Source organism: Hyperoodon ampullatus (assembly GCF_949752795.1).
Source record: "Hyperoodon ampullatus genome assembly, chromosome: 17".
Taxonomy (NCBI): domain Eukaryota; kingdom Metazoa; phylum Chordata; class Mammalia; order Artiodactyla; family Ziphiidae; genus Hyperoodon; species Hyperoodon ampullatus.
The window spans coordinates 27,240,891-27,258,308 of record NC_136930.1 but is presented as its reverse complement, the minus strand read 5'-3'; the positions used below and the strand labels follow the sequence as shown (position 1 = coordinate 27,258,308).

Sequence of the window (17,418 nt, the reverse complement as noted above, 5' to 3'; positions counted from 1 at the left end):
TGTAATGCATTTTGAAAATTTTTCAAACCAAAATGGTTAAATGTTCTTTTATAAGAAATAATGTTATTAATAGACATAAACCCTTAGGTAATCAGAAAACTCAGCTATGGACAAAATCTCATTATCTAAAGGATAAACAATGGTTTCAGAATACCTGGACTTGTCATTATCAAGAAGAATATACTAGTCAGATGTGGATTTTAAAATAAATCCAAAAATCTCAAAGGGATTACGGTGAATGTGACCAATGACTGAATTAAACTCAATTTTCATGTCAACCTTCTTCATAACTGTGACCAGCAGCCTATTCTGAAAACTGATTAAACCCCCCAAATAACTGGGGCATCTCTGTCTCAAACACACATACACACACCCACACAGACACGCATATGTATATACATCAAAATGTCAAAAATTTCCTTCACCAAGAACTTCTAAATGTCAAATCTATAGAAGAAATAAAAATGGAAAGATAAAGATTTGACTGTCTCAATAATTAAAACTCACATAAAAGGAAGCATGAAGACCACAAATTAAAACATGGACAAAAGATAAATTTCACACCAAAAATTTGTTAACATTCTTGAAAAAGTTTTCAAACTTTTAATGAGTTAGCAAAAGAATAAGAAATGCAAATTGAAACAATGAAAATATACGTCTACACAGAGAATTGTACCTGAATATTCATAAAAGCCCAAAATTGGGAGCAGCAGGTGAATGGATAAGCAAAGTGTACTATATCCACAAAACGAAATACCAATCAGGGACAGAAAGGAATGAACTATTGGTACAGGTAACAATGGGCGTGAATCTCCAAAACATCATGCTGAGTGAAAGAAGCTAAACCCAGAGCACATACTCTATGAGTGCGTTACCATGAAACTTTAGCAAAGGTCGTTTTAATCCATGGAAAAGAAAACAGAGCATTGCTTGTTTGGCGGGGTGGGGAGGTTGGAGTTTGGCTGGGAGAAGGCAAAAGGGAGCTGTTTTGGGTGATGGAAATGTTACACATCTGGTTGTGGTGGTGGTTACAGGTACAAGCATTTGTCAAAACTCACCGAACTGTACACTTAAAATGGGAGCATTTAATGGGTGGAAATTATACCTTTACAAAGTTGACTTAAAAAACAGAGATACTATTATTCATCACCTTTCAAATTTGTAGAATATGAAAACATCAGAATACCCAATATTGATTCATTCTATCTGTCCATCACTTATCTAACAAACACCTGGAAACAGCACTTACTATGTGCCGGGTACTGTTTAAGTGTTTTAAAAGTAAAAACTAACTTCAGCCATTCCTATAATGATAATCACATGAGATAGATATTATTATTGTCACCATTTTTGCAAAAGAGGAAAGTGAAGCTCAGTAACTTGCCCAAGGCCACCGAAATGGTATGGTAAAGTCAGGATGTGAACACAAGGTGTATACTTTTTTTTTTCTTTTTGTTTTGCGGTACGCGGGCCTCTCACCGTTGTGGCCTCTCCCGTTGCGGAGCACAGGCTCCGGACGCGCAGGCTCAGCGGCCATGGCTCACGGGCCCAGCCGCTCCGCGGCATGCGGGATCCTCCCGGACTGGGGCACGAACCCGTGTTCCCTGCATCAGCAGGCGGACTCTCAACCACTGCGCCACCAGGGAAGCCCTGTATACTTTTAGCCATTGCAAAATGATATTTCTGATGTGGTGAGGTAGCTGGTCATGATTATATGCTGCTAGTGGAGTATAAGTACCATCTTTTTGTAAAGCAATTTGGCAACATCCATCAAAGGTTTTACATTTTTATTAGCCTTTGATCTAGTAATTCTTTAGTATAGATTATCAGAAGCAGAAATAACTCAAAAATGTCTAAATGCCAAAAATGTTTCCCGGACCTCTGTTGCTAAATCCAGTGGACACTACAAAGTCTTGTATCCTCTGCAGCACTTGACTCTGGTTCTCTCCTTCCTAAAGCACTGTTCCCTGGCCTTGCTGTCACCAAAACCCATAGGTTTTTCCTCCTCAGTCTCGGGCTGTTTCTTCTCAAGTCTCCTTTTTCTCTGCTGTTCCTGAACTATGAGTGTTTGCCCAACTTCCATTCTTAGTCCTCTTTCCACTCTAAACCTTCTCCCTTACATACCTAATAAACCAATCATTTCCAGATTAAACTGGTAGCCCTGGTCTTCTTCTTGGGCTCCAGATTCATAATTCCCACAGGTTGCCAAATATCTACTCAAGGATGGCCTATAGGCATCTCATGCATGCCCAGAACTGAACTTCCCTTTCCTCCAAATTCCTTTCCTCTTTTCATAATTTCTAAGTGAAAACCACCACCATCCACTCAGCTGACCACGCCATGGCCTGGCAGTCATCCACGATTCCTCTTCCTATAGACTCAGCATCCAAGTTCTGTCACTTCTACAATGAAACATCTTATCTCCCCACTTCTTTATATTTCCACTGCTCTACCTTAGTTCAAGCCTGTAATCTTGCCTAAATTACAACCATATTCTCTAAATTCAACAGTCATCTAATTTATAGCTTTGCAAATGTACCATTTCTTTCTCTGGCCTCGTGGCTCTGGCACTTGCTGTCTTGCTGGGAATGCCTTTTCACCTAATTCAAATATGATCACATCCACTCTATTTGTTGAAAGCTTACAACAGACTGGCTGGATCAGTACTGGTAACACACAAGACACAGTCCCTCACCTCACAGAGCACTTGATCTAGAAGGGAACACAGGCAAATAAATAAATGAAGAAACAATCCCATCTTGTGATAAGGGGTATTAAGGAAAAGAACAGGTAACGGAGAAACAGAATCAATGGGAATCAACTTCAGCCACTTTAGATTAAGAGGAAGAGTCAGGAGATGCATCTGCATCAGTTTCCTACGGCTGCTGTCAAAATTACCACAAATGTAGTGACTTAAAACAACACAAATTTATTATCTTATAGTTCGGTAAATCAGAAGTCCAAAACGAGTCTCACTGAGTTTGGATCAAGGTAAGGCTGTGTTCCTTCTGGATGCCCCAGCTTCTAGAGTCTGCAGCATTCCTTGGCTAGTGTTTCCGTTCCTCCAGCAATGATCGGGCCAAGTCCCTCCATACTGCCATCTCTCTGGCTCTCTCTCTTCTGCTTCCCTCTGCCACTTTTAAAGACCCTTATAATTACCAATGGGCTCAGATTCATAATTCAGAAAAACCTCCCCGGGCTTCCCTGGTGGCGCAGTGGTTGAGAGTCTGCCTGCCGATGCAGGGGACACGGGTTCGTGCCCCGGTCCGGGAAGATCCCACATGCCGCGGAGCGGCTGGGCCCGTGAGCCAGGGCCGCTGAGCCTGCGCGTCCGGAGCCTGTGCTCCGCAACGGGAGAGACCACAGCTGTGAGAGGCCCGCGTACCGCAAAAAAAAAAAAAAAAAGCAAAAAAGAAAAACCTCCCCATCTTAACGTCAGCTGATTAGCAACTTTAACCTTAATTCCCCTTAACTGAACAGATTCATAGGTCCCAGGAATTAGGACATGGGTATCTTTCAGGAGTCATATTCTACCTACGAAGCATCTAAGACAAGGAAACATTTAAACTGAGACCAGAGGGTTTAGAGAAATGGCCAGTCAAGTAAGGGAGAGTGTGTGAGTGTGTGTGCGTGCGTGTGTGTGTGTGTGTGTGTGTGTGTGTGTAAATGTGCTCCAGGCAGAAGGAAAGGCCTGTGCAGCAGCCATAAGGTGGAGAGCAGAGGGTGTGTGAAGCATTAGAAGAACTGGAGCCATGGAAGGGGCGAGTGTGCTAGAAGAAGGAGGGACTCCCAGAAGAGACAGGGTGCTGTAGGCACTGGATGTTGTTCTAAGTAGAGGAGCAACACGACCTTAAATTCTTAAATTTTACATATATCAATGTCACCTGACTTTTTGAGTCCCTTAGTCCCAGCTCCACTCTCACTGCTCCCTGGAGTCGTCAATGGCTCCCACATCACCGGTCACCAGGGCTCGGCAGGTGCTTCCATAGCCCCTTACAGTGTGAAAGTGTCCAACTCCCATTTTCTCACTTTTCCCCACAACCATAAGCTGTAAGCTACTAAAGGAAGGGGCTAGGGCACACATTGGTTAAGTTATATTTATTGAATGAGATAGAACAAAACCTAGAAACAACTAATACAGTACCAACCTAAAAGAATGGTGAATTCTGGATAATATGATACATCTAAGTTGAGGCCCTCACAATTTATGTTTATAATTTAGGAAAATAAAAGTTTGACCTCAGCTATGAAAAGGTGTAACAAATTGGGGAAATACTGAAAATTGAAAATAGTGGCTCTCTTGGGGTGGTGGCATACTGGGTATTTTTTATTCTGGACTATATTTTTTCCAAGTTTTCTACTATTTGTATGCTATTTCAACAGATATATTTTAAGTTTAAAAAGGTAAATCAGGGGCTTCCCTGGTGGCGCAGTGGTTGAGAGTCCGCCTGCCGATGCAGGGGATGCGGGTTCGTGCCTCAGTCCGGAGGGACCCCACATGCCGTGGAGCGGCTGGGCCCGTGAGCCATGGCCACTGAGCCTGCACGTCCGGAGCCTGTGCTCCGCAACGGGAGAGACCACAACAGTGAGAGGCCCGCGTACCGCAAAAAATAAAAGGTAAATCAGAAAAAAATACCCTCCCTTGTACAAACATATTAAGTTTAAGACATAAAGGGAGACTCATGGACTAATAATTGGGGAAAGTTAGTCTTAAATGGCAAAATCTAAAAGAAATGTATTTATAAGAAATATTTACCATGTCAATACATACCATACTAAAGAAATGGCATAACATAATACACACATCCAGACAAATGTACGTGTGATTCACACTGAGAGGCACTATTTAAACACCAACTTTTATGATTCAACCCTAGATTATGATCTCATTCTTAAAAATATCAGTTTATACCATTGAGTGCACTTGATATTAAGGTAGACATTCTCTGGAAATTAGTACTTTCACTCCTGATTTCTTTCTCTTCCCCTTTGCCTGATATACCTCAATTTAAAATTTTTGAGTCCTCTTCTTTCTTGGTGCTTTTCTTGTACACAATGGATGCCTGAATTTTTTTCATCTAAACAACTTTATTAAAAAGAAAAAGGAATCGGATACATTCACATACTGGAGAAACCAGCAGGTTTCAATTATTACTCATTTGATGTTTTCCGTATATTATGCTTTAATGCTTTTATCTTTTCATCCTTTTTTATGGATTTGTTACGCTTTCTGTGTTATTTTTTTCCCTTTGTAAGACAGCAATTCAAAGTGTATTTCTAGTCTATTAAGTTACCTTTAAAATTTTAATAACATATTTATAAAAAGAAAATGATGCATAAAATCAGCAAAAGCTCAACTAAAATACTTGGGCACTCTACTAATGAAATCTCTCAGTTACCTGAGGGTCTCAACTAGACACTCCTTATTCTTAGCCTTGTGAGAATCTTCCTAAAATGTCTACAGTCCTGCCTACACATACTCTCCATTCAAGGAAAGAATCTTTCCCAGTGATGGAGGCCCTTGCATCATTTTGAGCATCATCTCATTCACTGCTCAGTCCACTGGAACACAAATGATGAAGATCAGCTACAGTTGCACTGATCTTGCTCTTTTTTAAAAATTAAAACCAAAATTTAAAAATTTTCCTATTCTTCTGTAAGTAAAACAGAATTTTACTGTAAAAGTGGATTTTACTTTATTCCATTATAGAAATGACTCTCAAAGCTAATTTCCACTAGAAATTAGGTCCCTTAATTAGTAATGTAAGATTTGAATGCTGCCATTCAAACATGAGCAGAGACTATTCCAGAGCAGTTAAATGGGGAATTTCTTCCATCCCTAGCCTCCAACATTTTCCCAAGAGTAGCTCTCATCAATCTTAGTGAACTCCTAAAGGGTCAACTCTGTTTGACATTAATTCCTTCTACTACCAGAACAGTTCTTTTTGATGCGTGAATAATATGATTGAAAAAGAAGAGGCAGTAGAGCTCATTCCATGGTTCTCAGATGTCAGTAGGTATCAAAACCACCCGGGGTATGTATTTAAAATGCAGATTCCTAGGCTCCTCCCTGGCCCTACAGAACCTGATTTCCCAGGTCTGACATTAGAATCTTTTTTTTTTCTTTTTTTAAGATCCAGAAGATGCTGACATATTTGACCATTGGTTTACACTTTGAGAAAGCTGATGGAATCCCTTTCAGGCCACCACCTTTCTTGAAGTGTGAGGGTGGAGAGACTGTACAGCTTAGCACAAAAATAAAATCTGCCTGGGGCTTCTCGGTTCACAACTACTGCCACCACTTACGGTGGCTCACCCCTTCTTCTTCCTTCCACTTTAATGATAAGATATAAAGGATGTGGAACAGGCCCAAGACACACTGCTGCTAAGTGGCAGAATCAAGACCAAGAACTCACTAGTACTGTCTTAGCTATATGCCCATTTATCCTGTCCAGAACTGGAAAACGAGATGGCTGGCTTTTTTTTTTTTTTTTTTTTTTACTTTCTTGTTCTCTAGAAAAGTTGTTCTTCACATCATACCAGAACTTCAGAGGTAGGTACACTTTGCTTAGCATAGCATCAATTCTGACATCAGACTATCTGGGCTCTTATCTCCTTTACTGTGGATATTGGCTATAACCAGATAACCTCATTAAGCCTCAATTTCCTAATCAGCAAAATGGAGATGTAATATCTCCCTTAGTGTTTTGTTACAAGGATTAAATGCGCTAATACAAGTAAAGCATCTGGCATAGTGCCAGTCACTTAGTATTAGCTACTAGTAATCATTTTTATTAGTGTTTTAGAGCTTTAGTCTCCTAAGAATTTTCTTTTCCCATTTGGTCATGCATCTTGTATTTAACAGATGTTTAATAATTAGACCCTGGAATAGATGTATCCAGAGAAGCTTTATATATGCATCTTTAATAAATTTTATTTTTTAGAGTAGCTTGAGGTTCACAGCAAAACTGAGTAAAAAATAGAGATTTTCCATAAATCTCCTGCCCCCACACATGCACAGCCTCCCCCACTATCAACATCCCTCATCAGAGTGATACATTCATTACAACTGATGAACCTACACTGACACATCATAACCACCCGAAGTCCATAGATTACATTAGGGTTCACTGTTAGTGTTGTACATTCTGTGGGTTTTAATAAATGTACTATGACATGTATCCACCATTATAGTATTGTACAGAGTAGTTTCACTGCCCTAAAAAATCCAGTGTTCCACTTGTTCAACTTACTCCCCTAACCCCTGATGTTTTACTGTCTCCATTGTTTTGTGTTTTCCAGAATGTTATATAGTAGGAGTTATATAGGATGTAGCCTTTTCAGACTGGCTTCTCTCACTTAGTAATATGCATTTAAGGTTCCTCCGTGTCTTTTCATGGTAATGACTCATTTTTTTCAGCACTGAATACTATTCCATTGTCTGGATGTACCATAGTTTATTCATTCATTCACCTACGGAGGGACATCTTGGTTGCTTCCAAGTTTTGGCAATTATGAATCAAGCTGCTATAAATATCCATGTGCAGGTTTTTGTCTGAACATAAGTTTTCAACTCCTTTGGGTAAATACCAAGTCACTAGTGTGACAGCTGGATCATACAGTAAAAGTATGTTCAGTTTTTTAAGAAACTTCTGCAACATGCTGCATTCCCACCAATAGTGAATGACAGACAGTTCCTGTTGCTCCACATTCTTGCCAACATTTGGTGTTGTTAGTGTTTTGGATTTTTGCCATTCTATTAGGTATGTAGTGGTACTGCACTATTGTTTTACCTATTATTTTAATTGCAGTAAAATACACATAATATAAAATTGGCATCATAACCATTTTCTAAGTGTACAATTCAGTAGTTTTAAGTACCTTCACATTGTTGTGCAACCAATCTCCAGAACTCTTCTAATCTTGCAAAACTGAAACTCTATACACACAATATTAGTTTGCTAGGGCTGCATAATAAAAATACCACAGACTGGGTGGTTCAAACAACAGAAATTTATTCTGTCACAGTTTTGGAGGCCTGAAGTCCAAGATCAAGGTGTTGGCGACTTTGATTTCCTCTGAAGCCTCTCTCCTTGGCTTGCAGATGGTCTCCCTCATTGTGTCCTCACATGGGCTCCCCTCTGTGCACAGGCATCCCTAGTGTCTGTGGGTCCGAATTTCCTCTTCTTACAAGGACACCAGTCAGATCGGCTTAGTGCTTACCCTAGTGGCCTCATTTTAACTTAATCATCTCTTTGAAGGCTCTATCTCCAAATACAATCACACTCTGACTACTGGGGGTTAAGACTTCAACATGGATTTTGAGGGAACACAATTCAGCCCCAAACGTCCAAGAAGCAACAACTTCCCATTCCCTCCTCCCCCAGCAACCACTCCTCTACCTTCTGTCTCTATGAACTTGACTGCTCCAGTTACTTCATAAAGTGGAATCATACAGCATTTGTCTTTTTGTGACTAGCTTAATGTATTCAAGGTTCATCTATGTATGTATCAGAAATTCCTTCCTTTTTAAGGCTGCATAATCTTCCATTATATGTATATATCACATTTTGCTTATCTACTCATTTGTTGATGGACCCTTGGGTTGTGTCCACATTTTAGCTATTGTGAATAATGCTGCTATGAACATAGGTATACAAATAACTGTTCAAGACCCTGTTTTCAACTCTTTGGAGTATATACTCAGAACTGAAATTGTCCTGAGAATTTTTAAGCATGCACTAAAGTTCTCCTACCCATATCTCTCTCCTTAGGATAATCCTTGCTTTATTCTGTGACATCACAAACTAAGACCTTAGATTATTTATTTATTCCACTGTGTGTATTAATCAGCTAATCATAAATGGGTATGAGTCAGGGACCTGTGACATAGGAAACACCATAAATATTTTATCATTTAATCCAGGTATCGTTCAGGCAATTGATAACTTGAACAATTATAATAAACAAGATAAGGAATCTTGAGCATACTTTAAAAACTTGAAGATGGAATCAAAATGGCAAATCTAGAAACTCAGTTATAAATTAATAGGAATTTTCAAAACAACATATATAGACAGTCATGACTATCCTAACTTACTTAAATTTTTAGTTCTATAAAAATAGAACCCTAGCTTAATTTGTGAAGCAATATGAATTTGTCATCAATATCCTCATTTTCAATGCAGAAGCTCAATACCTTCTCTTCTACCATGAGTAGAAGTATAAAAATAATCATGCATTTTTCTTTACAAGAAAGATTCCATGTCCTTACACAGATGAAAAATTTAAGAAATTAATTTTTTTTTAGGAATACTGAAAGTCAGTATAGCACAGAGAATAAGAAAATATGGTCTAGTTTCAAGTCATAGCTGTGACTTTCTACTGTGTGACATTGGGCAAGTTACTTAACCTATCATTTTCTCATCTGTGAAATGGGGATGGTAAAATTAGTTAATATATGTTAAAATTGATAAAATTAGTTAATATATGTTAAATGCCTGGCACATACTAAGCTCTTAATAAATGTCAGCTACTAACAGCATAAATTGGCAAACCACATAACTGGAAAGGACCATGACATAACTTGTCATCTCACTAGAATAAAGAGAGAGTGACTACCCACTTCCACCGTTGTAAATGAGGCTATATCATGGCGGTGTAAGAGAAAGATATTGAATAAAAATTTCTCAAACCAGCTCCAAGGTGTTTCCATTCCCTCCTAACTGTTAAATTATAATAGAACAGCTTTATTAGAATTTGTTTTGTTAAGCTATGTCCTCAATTAGTTAAATTACTAAGAAGAAATGCATCACTAAGACACAGCATTATGTTCTTATTCTTCAGTAGTACATGTCACAAGTTAGAAAAGAAACAGCATCTAAGTGGTTTGGATATTTTATGGATATCTAAGATATTTGGATGTGATGGTTGCTATTTTTTATATTCATGATATTCACAAAAATGATGTTTCATTAATTGCCTCTTAAAAATTATCAAGTGTATAATGCAAAAGTACCAATAACTTATGCTGAATACACCACCCCCAAGTAAGAATATAAGAAAAAAATGTGATTTTATAATTTCAAATTAGAGAAACTTTATAATTGTCAGTGTTAATCCATCTTCAACATGTCAGAAAAAGTCTTTATGATCTTTTACTACGGTGTACAATAAGAAACATCACTGGAAAGATTTCAATATAAGATTTTTACAATATAAGATTTTACACATATATATAAGTAAACATATGTAAATGATATATATCCATATATATGTGAAAAAGAATGATACTCAAACTGTTCTCTAAAACTAAAATGTCATTAATATAATGAGACCTAATGTCACTGCAGAAACCTTTGAACTTTTAAGAAAGGATGGATGAAACAATGTTGTTATGATATATTAAACTCCATTTCCCACTCATTGCCTCTGTAACTTCTGGACAGCAAAATGTGGCCACAGATGAAGCAGGAAGAAGCCAAAGGACTTAGGGGAAAGCAAGGGCAAAGTTCCACCATATTCCAAGGCAAGTTGCAGAAGCCCTCACAGTCAGCCCTCAGAGTTCAGTTTCATCTGGAAAATCCCAAACTTTCCTGATTCCTTACTGAAGTCACAGGCTACAACTGAACTTCTAGATTTTGAATTAGTAGTCTGCAAGCTATGCTTTGGAACATCCCTGGCTTTCACTGATGACCTCATGACTTCCTGTGAAATTCTTTAAACAGAATCCAATTTAGTTCACAACAATTTAAATACTATATATGCCGTAAAGCACTTTCAGGGAGGGAGGTAGGGAGGAAAGAGCTGGTTGGGGAAAAAAAGAGAACAAGAATTTCCAAGGGTGTGGGAAAATTCTAGGAGTAACACTTTTTGAAGTAACACTTCAAAAAGAAGGGAGTAGAAACTACTTCCGGAAATGCAAAATATGTGCATCGTGCCTCGTTTGTATAAACTAAAACAATTCAGATAATTCAACAATCACATACTGAACACCCAGGGAAAGGAGATGGCATTCAAAGAAATACCTCCCCCCCTGCACTGCACTGAGAGGAGGGCCCCTAGCAGAGGCCATCAAGTTGGCCTTTGTGAGTTCAAGTCAGGGAGAACTAAAAGATGCTCTCCTGCTCAGACGCTGCTTCTGTTGCTCTAGGCACAGCCCTGATGATTGCAGTCACACTCTCAAGCTACGAAAGGTGGTCCTGACCCTACCCTAGGTGCTGGGACCAATCCTCTGCAGTGATTACTGACTCGTTAGTAATTTTTGTTTGTTCTTAATGCTTTACTTCTTACTTAAACTGCGTGTGCTGGCTGAATTTTAATTCAAGTGTGATCACAGCGCTGTTCCTCAGCGCTGTGGAATCCTTCCAAGTCCTGCCTTGAACGGTTAAGTCATTTTGTTTAACGGAACAGCTTTTGATGCATGTTGCTGTTTGAAAATTCCAAACTGTAGTAAAAGACGAAGCACACGGTCTCGTGAAACAGGAAAGAGTTTACTGAGCGCTTACATCTTTTGGGGTGAAAATTATAAAACACCCCCTTTTCGTGTGATGGCAAATCTCGCTTTTAGAAATTTATATCAGATACCAAATTAAGTCACAAGTCAAATATCCCTCTTAATCATCAGGATGATGAAAAGAAGTGCACAAGGAAGAGGTTTTTTAAATTACTATTATTGTTTTAACGGGGAGGACTTAAGAGTTCACCTTTTTGTGTGTGTGTCATCCAGAAGAGGTGGCAAAATTGGATTTTGTTTGCTTGCTCGTGTTAAACAACCGAAACACGGTCTCAGCAAGCATCGCCTATTAAAACCATCAATTCCCAACAGCAAAATCAATCCCAAGGGTGCCTCGGGGCAAAGCGCCCGGGTACCCCTTGCGCCTCTGCCACAGGTGGACGCGGAGCAACAAGGACACTCGGTCGCCCTCGGGTCCCTACGCCCAGAGCCTGAAGCCACGCGGGCGTGCCCGAGCTCCTGGGCTCTTTGTCGAGAGCCCGGCGCAACGCCGGGCCCCATTGGTTAACGCGGTCGGTCCGGGCCATCCTGGTCCCGCGTCCCTCCCCCATCCCGGCGTCCAGGGCCTGGGCGCCGGCCACGTGGCCCCTGCTCGCGGGTTTCCCGGTCCTCGGGATGCGCGTCCACGCCGCGCCGCCCAACCCACGCGACAAGGGGGTGGTCTTCTCTCAGGACCGCGGGCTCGGAAGTCCGCCCCCTACCCGCCTCCCGCACTCACCGCTTTGAGATCCAGGACGCCGTCCTTGGCCTCCTGAAGCAGCGACACGAACTTGGTGGTGAGCAGTCCCAGGCTCTTCTCGTGCCTGCTGCTGCCGCCCCCGCCGCCCCCAAGAGGCGGCGGCGGCGGGGGCTGCGCCTGGGACTGCGGCGGCTGCGGCCGCTGGCCCTGCCCCTGGCCCTGCGGCGCCGGCTGCCCGGAGCCCGCGGGCTCGGCCGCCGCCATCGCGTCCCCGCGCCGCGGTGGTGCGGCCCCCGCGCTCGGCCACCTGCCGGGTCGGCTCCGCGGCGGCCGCTGCCGTCGCCGCCCGCCGAGGGCGGGACGAAGGGTCGCGGGTTCCTGCAAACAACAGGTGCGCTGCGCCCACCCGCCTGGGGGCCGCTCAGCGCGCCGGGCCTCCGCCCCCTCCCCGAGCCTGGGGACGCGAGAAGGAAGCCCACGATCGAGGGGAGGGGGAGTGGAAGCGAGAAGAAGGGGCGGCTAGGGGTGGGGACCCGAGTTTAAATGGCAGGAAGTGACGCCGCGGCCCGCCGTTGCTTGGAAACGCATTTTTCTGTAGGAAGGAGGGGCAAGCGGGGAGGAGGGCAGCGTCGGTGACTGGGTTTCACACTGGACTCCCTGCTGTTGGCGAGCCGCCCCCGGGAGCGGCGACCTCCCGCAGCAACGCCGGGAGGAAAAACGGGCTTCAGGGCAGGAAAAAACCCTGCTGGGTGGCCATCAATTTCTGAGCCGCTGGGTCCGTGGAGCCACACGAGATTAGCCTTCGGTCACTTACCTTCATTGGGCGGTTTCGGCTGTGTGCTCTTTTCGAGCTTTAGGATCCTTTGCAAATATTTCAGTGACTCGGACCAAATGCAGGGTTATATTCCATAGATTATCTGTTTAGGTTCGAAATACAGGAAAAACAGAATCATGGAGTCATAGGTAGAGATACTGGGGTGTGGAGGGAGAGGTCTTGAATTGCTCAGACTCGCCGCTGGACTCCAGATCTCCTGCACTTAGAACAGTGTTCTTAATACCTTACTGGAACCAAATTATATTGTGTTGTTTAGAATATTAGGCACCCACAGGTTCTTGTGTTCCGTGATACCCCAAACTGTTGATGGGAAATGAGATAACACAGAGATCTGGGTAAAAGTTTTTTCTCATTTGATTACAAACTCTCTAGAGTCAGAACTAAGTTTTAAATGAGTTGGTGTCACACACAACGCTTTGACTATAGTAGATGCTCAATAAATATTAGGTGAATGAAAATTCCATATGATGGTAATCAAGAAAGTTTCATGCAAGAAATATTTTAAATTTAAAATAACAATAAACTAGCAAAAAAGCGTCACTGGAATGAAGTGAAATACTCAGCAGCATTAGCTAGTAAAACTGGACACACCATTTATAACAAAATATTTATGCTTCCAATTCATAGGTACAGAACTTCATTAATAACCAGGTAACCTTTATTTTAATCAAAGAACTCTATAAGCAAAACTTGGAATTAAAACTCTTTAAACATGAAAAATTCAATTAATAAAACCACTCAATTTAAGTTATCTCAAAATGGGTTCTGCTATGTGATTTGGCATTAACAAAATCATTATTTTACAAATTAAATTAATTTGCAAATTAGTTTTAATTTATTATTAATAAATTAATAGAATTAATAAATACAATAGTGTTTCTTAAGGAGGTTTTAGTTTTAATTTGAAGTGGTAACATTCTGCTATAGATGCAGGGACAGGAATTGATAAAAATAAAGTTGTTATTTTTAAAAACTTTTTTATATGTGTCTTAGCTTGGTCTGCCATAACAAAAATACCATAGACAAGATGACTTAAACAACAGAAATTTATTTTCTCACAGTTCTGGAGTCTGGAAGTTTGGGTGCCAGCATGGTCAGATTCTGGTGAGGTCTCTCTTCCTGGCTTGCAGACAGCTACCTTCTCTCTGTGTCCTCACATAGCAGAGAGAGAGAGCAAACAAGTTCTCTGATGTCTTTTCTTAGAAGGGCGCTAATCCCATCATGAGGGCCCCACTCTGTGACCTCGTCTAAACCTATACCTCTCGAAGGCTCTCCCTCCAAATGTGGTTAGGGCTTTAACATATGAAATTGGGGGAGACACAATTCATTCCATAGCATGTATATTAAATCATAATAACTATTTTGGTCATTTTTTAATTGTTCTTTTTAATTTCAGTTTTTTAAGTTTTTCTACAAAGCAGTTATTATTAATGATGCTAATAGGTCATTTGAAATTTATTTTGCAATATTTTTGTGTTTTTCACAATTAATTTTTCGTTTTTTTAAACTCAGTAGGATTCAACTAAAACACATTCACAAGTTAGAAGCTATTTCAATTAGCCTTCAAAATCCTATGTCTGTCAGAGAAACTACAAATTACTTACACCAGTGGCTTCCAAACTTTAAGGAGAAAAATCATCTATGGTGTTTGTTAAAAATGTGATTCTTTTTTTCCAAATTTCAGAGATTAAATCAGCATTTGATATGAGAATTTGACCTGGGAATCTGCATTTCTTCACAGATAGTTTCAGGTAATTCTCATGCACACAGTCACCCCTTTGAGAAACACTGAATAACACAATGAAAAATAGTAAAATATATCATTTTTCCTAAAACTGCTAAAGATCAGAGCCTGATAATGCAAAAGTCTTTTTAATATTTTGAAACTTTTTGGAATTTCTGCTAATGAATTATTTAAAGATGTGATTTTTTAAAATCAGAATATAAGTAATCTTTAAGAAACTGATATTGGTCACTGTTTGAAGTATATTACTCTGAATTTGATTTCTGTATCCTTTTGGCTATAAAGGAGACAACTCTAAATGGCTATCAATTGCTACACTAGTTCTTTCTACCAATTCTGACAAAAGCCTAATAATTCTTTCCATCAAAAGTTAGGAGTCATAGCATATTATCAAGAAGTAGGTAAAATTTTTATGCACTAGAATAATCCAGTTAAACTATTGCATTGCATTGACCTATGTAGTACTAAATGCATGACAGTAATCCTTTGTTAAATTCAGACTAATTACACCAGATTAACTGGGCAGATATTATGATCTATTATAATATTGTTTATATGCTCCTGATTATATTTTCATTATTTTTATGCATTTTGGAAGTGCAGCTGCTTAGCCAATTCAGGAGTAGAAGGGAGGACTTCAGTGTTTTGAATTCAACAGAATGACTTATTAGCCCATAGCTCACTGGACTAAGAGTGTCACATTTGTGGAATTTCACATATGTTATTTTCATAGAAGTCCAGGATCAGTTGAATATATGTGCAGTTGTGTCATAATATAGTAGTTAAATATTCAAGAAAATTCAACCAAATTTTATTTTGTTCACTGATGGTGGTATACTGATTTTCAAATGCATGGGCCTATCAGTTGGAAGTGATAGGTTGGAACTTCCAACTCTCAGGTCTCCTTTGAGCTAAGAAACTTCCATCAAAATGCTGCTTACATCAGCTTTATTACTCCCTTGTTTAATCTGTTCTAAGTTAATGAAGATAAAATTTGGCTTTCTGTTTTTCCTTCCAAATCTTACAACACAGAAACATCTATCATATTATGCATTTTCAAGATTTAAAAAAATTAGGTAAACATATATGTTTCAAGGATTATTAATCCTCACATTATGACAAACAACATTATTTTTTACCTACCTATAACCTGCATGGTATAGTAATATGATAGATAACCCAAAGACCTGGACTTCAGAAGTGTGTACCCTGTAAGCAGAAATGGGAAATGAAGATTACATTCAAACACCTATAGAAATATAATTCACACACATTAAAGAGATTTTAAATTTTCTTTAGTGACTTATACTCTACCTTATTGCCCTATCAAGGCAGCTTACGGAAAGAGGGAAGCTTACATTCCAAAGGCAGCTTACATTAAGAAATATGGCATGATATTAAAAGAAACAAAGAAATAGTTGCTTCTAAATCTTCTTGAAGAGTCATATTGAAAATTCGAATTCTCGTCTTCATTAAGTTAAAACTTACGATTTGATGTTGGGGTTTGAACTTCAACCACACATATTCAAATGTAAGAACAAGAGATCCAAGTTTGTTTTAACAAAAATAAACTGAACTAATATACACTAGAAGCTTCTATTTACTAACACCTGAACAGTCCTCTGACTGCTCTTGTGGATAAAAAGGGAAGGTAAATATGGTCAAACATTTACAGAAACTGTATGTCGTTTAGACCTTCCTGAAAAATCAAGTTGCTCAGCAACTGTCCCACTGGAAACACTGTTGATAACACTATTTTTTTGAAATTTCAGTAAGGTAAAAGTGTTTATCACTAAACTACCAAAGCATAAGATGACTGCCTGTGCAAATAATAAGCCATAGCATAAAGACCTCCTGTTCACAATACATTGCCCCAATTAAGACACAAACTTAAAAATCATACGCTCTGATACAAACCCTTTGGTAACTAAGATGCTGTGTCAACCTAGTGTTGAAAATTTTTGAATTTATCACCAAGAGAGAGTAATTCTAAGTCAAAAGTGGTTTTATCAAAAGAATTTCTCACCACTGAATGGTCCCCACATCATTCAATTCCTTTTGTAGTGTCACATCTATTTCCTAGAATGAAAAAATAAAGCACTCTAAATAAATAAGTCCCTCAAGATAATGATTATAGGTACCCTAGAATTATCTAATGTTAACAAATGTACCATCCTATCTTGCCCTACTATAATTGACTATTTTATTTATAAAAATACCTATTTATTTAATTATATGTGTGCCATTTATAAAAATTAAGGAATTTATTCAGCAAAAATTAAATTCAGACCCTCAGTGGATATCTCCCAACTAAGTCATATTAGCCATACACATCACAAAATGAAATAATACATGCTTTTAGAATCTCTGAAAAAAAAATGCTTTGTAAACTGGAAAAAAAAAATTACCTTGGGATCTTTCCTCAGTCAGTAGATCATCCAACAATTTATCTGTCTTTTGTAATTGTGTGATATACATATTACTAGTGTTAACAGAATGAATGTAGCTGATACATGGTAAATCTTTTGTTATTTTAATACTTTCATGATTAATTTAATGTGGATTAGGCAAAAATTAAAAATAAACATGACCAGAACATTAAACTAGTGATTTCATTTATGTTATTTAAGTTGTGGATAAAAGAG

The 17,418-nt window shown here is 39.3% G+C and overlaps 1 protein-coding gene across 1 annotated transcript in view; it reads right to left on the bottom strand.

Moving 5' to 3' along the window:
- E2F5 (E2F transcription factor 5) overlaps window positions 1–12,458 on the bottom strand; it is a gene marked incomplete at its 5' end in the record, with an annotated part of 28,957 nt that extends 16,499 nt beyond the window's left edge. Inside the window, one exon of the mRNA XM_079722241.1 lies at window positions 12,234–12,458. Coding sequence (XP_079578367.1) covers window positions 12,234–12,458 — 225 coding nt within the window. The remainder of the gene's footprint in view (window positions 1–12,233) is intronic.
- Between the last annotated feature and the right edge of the window lie 4,960 nt (window positions 12,459–17,418).